Genomic DNA, 6,898 nt, shown 5'->3' on the forward strand with positions numbered 1-6,898 from the left:
CTCCACAGGCCAAGCCCTGGGTCTGGCCCCCCACTGTTCGAACTCCTCATGTTCAAAGCAAAATGAGTGGATGCCTTAGAGAGGAGTCATTAAATAACACTGTGCGAGGTGAGGCAGGGGAGGGGGGTGCACTGGGAATGGGGGAGCAGGTCACGAGGGGGGTTTTTATCATACAGACAAAGACAGCCGGACTCACAGACATGAAAGGGGCAGAGACGATGGATGTAGAAAGTCAGGGATCAGGGCTCAGTGTGTGACCATTGTCAGGGCTCAGCATGTCACCAGGGTCAGGGCTCAGCATGTGACCAGAGTCAGGGCTCAGTGTGTGACCTGGGGGGTGACTAGGTGGCTTAGCTGGTTGACCATCCAATTCTTGATTTCAGCTCAGGTCATGATCCCAGGGTCACGGGATCGAGCCCTGTGTCAGGCTCCGTGCTAAGGTGGAGCCTGCTTGGGATTCCCTCTCTCTCCCTCTGCCCCTCTCCCCGCTGTGCTCTCTCTCTCTATGTCTATATATAAAAAATTGTTTTTAGCTTAAAAAGATGTGAACTGAGTAAGGACTTAACGTGTGACCAAGATCAGGGCTCAGCATGTGCCCGGGGTCAGGGCTCAGAGTATAACTAGGATCGGGGCTCGGAGCGTAATAGGGATTGAGGTGAACTGTGTCACTGGAGTCAAGATTTGGTGTGTGACCAGGAACAGAGCTCGGAGTAGGATCTAGATCAGGGCTCCAGTATGGCAGGATCAAGTTTCATCATGTCACGGGGATCGTGGCTCAGCGTGTAACCAGTTTGGGCTCAGTGTGCGGCTGACATCAGGGCTCAGCTTTGTTTGGGATCAGGGTTCAGACTCCCGGAGCTGGGGATCACGGTGTGCTTTGCGGACATCTCTCCTCACGTGTCGGGCCTCCGGGGCATCCTGAGCACCTGTCGATCCCCCTATTGTGGGGGCGCCAGGCCCACCGCCCGGGCCTGGACCCTTCCAGCACCTTGAGCTTGCTGGCCAGCATGTGAGGCTGGCCCTGGGGAGTTTCCTGGAAGGGCAGGATCCCCGGAGCCGGCATCATCCTGGGACTGTCTCCCAGAGGAAATGTTCTGTAGTGTTTATTATTTGTCTCTGCCTGTGACACTAACTCGAACTTAGTGCAGACACATTGGAAAACCAGAAGGCATGTGGAAGGGAATCCAAAAAACTGTTTGCCGTGTGTCCCCGGGGCCAGCTCCCAGCAGGGCTCCAGTTTTGCCAAGGCTCAGCTTTTTTCAGAGCAGAGGGACAAGCTGGGCAGCATCCTTCTTCTTGGGGACATTCCGGGGCCCCCCGCTGCCCTGAGACTCCAGGTTCCCAGCCCCAAGCCCTGGCCTCATGGCCTGCCCTCGCTCCCCGTCATGCCCCCGGAAGGTCTCTCCCTGCCCTAGATGTCCCTCGTGCTCTCCGTGCTCCCCGTCTGCCTGAGTTATCATGAGTTATCATTTGACAAACACATCCATCAACCCTGCGAGTTAGGGCCTGGGGGCACCAAACAGAGGGCAGCCCAGCCCAGAAGGACCGTGTGTGTGTGTGTGTGTGTGTGTGTGTGGTAGGTGCGGCCATGCACCTGGGCAGCACGTGACTCTTCCCAGCAGCCTTGGGGGTCAGCAGATGCCCAGGGTGGGGGTCCCAGAGGCAGAGGCACAGCCGGGTGACCTCAGGCAGGTGCGTACCTCTCTGAGCCCGAGGACAGTGGTGGCCGTCTGCCCTGCCCGGGCCTCCCCCCAGGCCACACCGGAGCCCGAGCCTTAGCTAGCAAGGACTCCTCTGCTGCGTCTGCCCCCCCCCCCAGCACCCGCAGGCAGAACGCAGCACCCCCAGTCCGCAGGGCTGAAGCTGCCAGAGCGAGCCTGTTGCCCAAGGCCAGGCAGGCAACCAGAGCGAGTGGGCAGTGTCCGGCCTGCTCACAGCAGATGCCACACTTGCATCGGCCACCAGGTCAGTCTTCCCTTCCCCTTCAGGAGGGGGAGGGCCCACTGCGCGCCCAGGATGTCCCACGTCCCCTCCCTTCCTCCTGCTTCTCCCCAAAGCCCTCTCCTTTCTCCTGAAAAAGCCAGAAATGTCCTTATTTGGAGCATCAGCCCAGCCTGGGATGGGGGCGGGGGGCCTGTTAACCCTTCATGTATAAATAGAGATAAATCTCAACAAGTTAAACACAGCCCCACAGGAACATAAACAGAGTGGGCGGCCCTTTACGGCTGCAGGGAGCGCAGCGTTTATTTAACTAACACCCGCCCCACTGCTGCCGGGACCTGGCTCCGGGCTCAGGCCCCGGGGAGTCACCCTGAGCCAGCAAGGGTGCTCACGTCTCAGGGCTGGGAGGGAAGCGGGGAGTCCAGGGGGCTGGCCCTTGGGCGAGGTTCCTTATGAGCACCCTAGCCCTGGCCATCGACCCCGCTACCAGCCTGGGAAGAGGTGAGAACAGATGGGTGGCCGGGAGGACCCGATCTGTGATGCAGGGGTGCGGGGGCGGGGGGCCAGCCAGGCGGGGCTGTCGCGGGCTGGGCTCCGTTGCGCAGAACTGTGGTTTATCCAGCAGCAGCTCACACTGTGGTTTTTCTAGCACAAACGCGCTGGGTGCTGCTGCGGTGCTCAGTTAACCCTCCTCGCAGCTCCACAACGCCAGCCGCGCAGGTTAGCACGGGAGGCACAGACAGGTTAAGTGACTTTCCCGAGGCCGCACAGCGAGTAAGGGAGGAGCCGGGACCGGAGCCCGGGTTCGACCGCCAAACACGGGGCCCCACAGCTTCCTGGTGCCACAGCCTTCCTCTTCCCTCTTGGTCCTAGGCCGGTCCTGCCCAGCCGGGGTTTCTGCTTCCTGCTGCGCGGAGAAGTAGGCCCAGAGCATTAACATTCCGCCCCAGCTCCGCCCTGGCAGGCGCCGGGGCCACATGGAGTGCAGAAGAAGGCAGGCATTTGAGGGCCAGGCCAGGAAAAGGCACAAAGCCGGGAAAGCTGGGGGCCTCGGTGGGCAGGCAAGCCGAGCGGGACCAGCCTCCGGGCGGGGCTCCAGTTGCCCAAAGGTCACCCACCCCGCTCCTTCCTTCCAGGCCCAGGGCGTGCGCTGGCCGCCGTCATGCCCGCCGCGTCTCCCACGGGGCCCTGGGCCCCCGCGGCCCCCAACGCCACGGCGGCGGCGGCGGCGGCGGCGGCGGCGGCGGCGGCCAACGTCAGCGTGCCCGAGGTGCCCCTGTTCCACCTGTTCGCCCTGCTGGACGAGGAGCTGCACGCCGCCTTCCCGGGCCTGTGGCTGGCACTGATCGCGGTGCACGGCGTCATCTTCCTGGCGGGGCTGGTGCTCAACGGACTAGCGCTGTACGTCTTCTGCTGCCGCACGCAGGCCAAGACGCCCTCGGTCGTCTACACCATCAACCTGGTGGTGACCGACCTGCTGGTGGGGCTGTCCCTGCCCACGCGCTTCGCCGTCTTCTACGGCGCGCGCGGCTGCCTGCGCTGCGCCCTCCCCCACGTCTTCGGCTACTTCCTCAACATGCACTGCTCCATCCTGTTCCTCACCTGCATCTGCGTCGACCGCTACCTGGCCATCGTGCAGCCCGACGGCTCCCGCCGCTGGCGCCAGCCTGCCTGCGCCAGGGCCGTGTGCGCCTTCGTGTGGCTGGCGGCCGGCGCCGTGACCCTGTCCGTGCTGGGCGTGAGAGCCGGCGGCGGGCCTTGCTGCCGCGTCTTCGCGCTGACCGTCCTGGAGTTCCTGCTGCCCCTGCTGGTCATCAGCGTGTTCACGGGCCGCATCGTGTGCGCGCTGTCGCGGCCGGGCCTCCTGCGCCAGGGCCGCCAGCGCCGCGTGCGGGCCATGCAGCTGCTGCTGACCGTGCTCGTCATCTTCCTCGTCTGCTTCACGCCCTTCCACGCCCGCCAGGTGGCCGTGGCGCTGTGGCCCGAGGTGCCGAGCCACGCCAGCCTCGTGGCCTACCACGTGGCCGTGACCCTCAGCAGCCTCAACAGCTGCATGGACCCCATCGTCTACTGCTTTGTCACCAGCGGCTTCCAGGCCACCGTCCGAGGCCTCTTCCGCCGGCGCGGGGCGGAGCGCGAGCCCCACGGCAGCACCGTGGTCGGCATGCAGAGGAGCTCGCGAGCCTCGGGCCGCAAGCACAGCCCGGGCCCCGGCCCCGGCCCCGGCGCCTTCACCCAGGACCTGGCTAACGGGCCAGAGGCTTAGTGGGCAGGACTCTGCAAGGGGACCGAAGGCCAGGACTGGACTGGGCAGGCCGGGTCGAGGACGGCACAGACGTCCCCTTGCCCTGGGGGTGGGGGCGGGGGTGGGGGTGGGGGTGGGGGTGGGAGCGGCTTCACCTGGATCGATTGGTGACGGCTGTGCCCGGCACGCTGCTCAGTGCCGTGGTTGATTAGCGATGTCTGCCGCGGCCCCGGAGGGGCCGTCGAAGGCTGACCGTTTACCTACCGTCTGGGGTGTATGCTGCGTCCAGCAAAGACTCAGAGGGGTAGCCAGGAGCTGCTTCTCTCCTGGTGCACGTTCACCCTGTGAGGGATTCCTCAGAAACAGGGACAGAGATCTTTTAAGGTACTAGGAATTGCAGAGAGGTTCCCTTTCCTCTCTTCCCCCCTCCCCCTACCCCCCCCCCCCGCCCCCTCTGGCTTGGGCCTCTGACGGCCTCCTCTGAGCCAGACGCCAGGATTGCGTCCACCTGCTTTCTGTTGAGCGGCCAAGCTCCCTGGGTCCTTTATAGACTGCTGTAGGGGCACCAGGCCCCACCTCAGCCACAGCCACTGACACAGGGTGAGAGGGACCCTGGGCCCCAGATCTGCCCTCTTTACAGAGAGAAGTCCTACACGTCCAGTGGCTCCAGGCAGAGTACCTGGTCCCCCAAGTTCAGGGCCCTGGAGGGAGGCCCGCGTGGGGGGCAGGAAGGCCATTGATATCCCATGCTACAGATGAGGAAACTGAGGTTCAAAGAGGGAGAGGCCTGGCCAGGGTCACGGAGTGACTTCCGGGCACTGCAAGGCCGGCACTGTCTTTAGCAACCCTTCGTGGAGCCCCGCGTGTGTGGACGACTCCTCCTGCCCCAGGACATGTCAGCCCACAGCCTTCCTGCCGGAGGCCCAGGAGGTCCCGGGCTCCCACCCAGGGCTGCTTCCTGGGCCCGGATGCTTGAGCAGCAGTGGGCGTGGCGGTCAGCATCATAACCAGCGCCATCCTTGGCCCCGACTGGGTGCCGGGCACAGTCCAGGAGCCTCTCTCCTGCTTGACTCAGAGCAGGAGCTGCAGGGACAGAGGAGGGACCTGGGAGCTCGCTGTCTGCCAAGAAGCACCTGGCAAGAGCGATGCTGACCCGAGGGTGGGTTTTCAGACAGAGAAGCTCTAACAGCATCTGGTGCCTGGACCGTCACGCAGTGGGGGAGGGAGGGCCAGTGTTTGCCCCAGTGCAGCACCACCTGCGGGCTCTCTTCCTGCAGGGGCAGCAGCCCCCGGTTCCCGTTCTAATTCATGCTAGAGAGTGACTGACTGACACTAACTGACCGCTAGGCTCGGGGGTGGAGGAGTTGCAATCATCCTGGAACAAGGCCTTCCTCTAGGAGGAGGGGTCTCTTAAGGTAGGTGAGCAAACGTGAATCTGGGAAAACTGGGACCAGGTCCCGCCCTGCCTCATGGCTTTGTCTCATTACTCCCCACCATCTATGGATGGAAGTGCCCATGGACAGCACTGGGGTCCAAATCCAGGAAGGTGTCCAAGCCCCCTCCCCTTGTCCCCGTGCCTGACATCCCAACATCCACCCTGGGTCTCTCAGGGACACCCAGGGCGTGGGGGAGCCCTCCGCCGCTCCAACTGGAGAGGGTGACCACGTGTCTTCTGCAGCTGGGCCGGGATGGGGAGCTGCCCTTGCGCCTCTGAGAGCTCAGTCTCCTGGCCCCCCCGTGCAGAACTCTCTCTAGATGGGCCTCAGTTTCCCCCAGTCTCCACCGCAGCTGGAGGATAGGGGGCTGGGGAGTCACCCCCCAGGACCTTGTCTGGGTCCCCACAGCTCTCTCAGAGGCTTGATTCCCCCTCCTGACGTCTGGCTCCCTCCCACCCTGGCCTCTTTGTCAGGACTGAGGCCCAGGGGTCTCTGGAGGCAGACCCCGACTGTCCTTGTTCCCATGGGGACCCGGTATGGGATCTCTGCACCCCCTCCCCGTGGCCTGCCTTCCCAGATTTTCAAGAAGCCCCAGTGACATGAGATGGCGTGTGTATTTATATCTGATGTAAACAATCTCCTCAACGAGAAGTCCTCGTCTCCTGAATTAAACCTGTTTATTCCCTTCGTGCCCTCAGCTCAGCGAGCAGGGGGCAGGCAGCGGTTGCCGTGGGCTCGGACCCACGCAGGGGGCCCACCCGTGCCCCCACCCCACTCCCGCTCCCGTGGACAGGCAGACCGCGGTGGTGAGTGTGTGGGGAGCCCTCCGCCCCGCGGGCAGGTTTGGGGGCCCCGAGCCCTGGGAAGGGCGGGACGGAAGGGGCGCAGACGGCACAATTGTGGGCAGGCTGTGAGCACAGTAGCTGGGACCGGGGCGCAGACCGGCAGAACGATGGGTCCTCGCCCCTTCCTGGTGCCAAACCTGCCTGTGCAGGGGGAGGGGGAGGATGTGGGCAGGGCAGCCAGCATGCCCGACAGCATGCCGTCGTGTCACCGAGGTGCCGTCTAGGGGGGTGGGGGGGACGGGGGGCAGTTGGCAGACAGCTGAGCGGGAGGGGGGCCACGGCACTGCCTGTGGGCTCACAAAGTGCCACTGACTTAACCTGCTCTCTGAACCTGCCCAGAGGCCTGGGAGGTGGGGACTGTCATCCCCAGTTTGCAGATGGGGAAACGGGGGCTCTGGGCATCCAGGATGGGGCTCCATCCTGGGCCTCTG

The 6,898-nt window shown here is 64.0% G+C and overlaps 1 protein-coding gene across 1 annotated transcript; it reads left to right on the forward strand.

Moving 5' to 3' along the window:
* Positions 1-3,103: 3,103 nt before the first annotated feature.
* Positions 3,104-4,207, forward strand: GPR20 (G protein-coupled receptor 20). Its single transcript, XM_030303775.1, has one exon. It carries the CDS (start codon positions 3,104-3,106, stop codon positions 4,205-4,207), a length of 1,104 nt encoding a protein of 367 aa, XP_030159635.1.
* Positions 4,208-6,898: the final 2,691 nt, after the last annotated feature.

The sequence above is a fragment of the Lynx canadensis genome, chromosome F2 (assembly GCF_007474595.2).
Source record: "Lynx canadensis isolate LIC74 chromosome F2, mLynCan4.pri.v2, whole genome shotgun sequence".
Taxonomy (NCBI): Eukaryota; Metazoa; Chordata; class Mammalia; order Carnivora; family Felidae; genus Lynx; species Lynx canadensis.

Excerpts from the sequence above, each read along its gene's own strand:
- GPR20 (XM_030303775.1), top strand. The coding sequence starts at position 3,104 with ATGCCCGCCGCGTCTCCCACGGGGCCCTGGGCCCCCGCGGCCCCCAAC.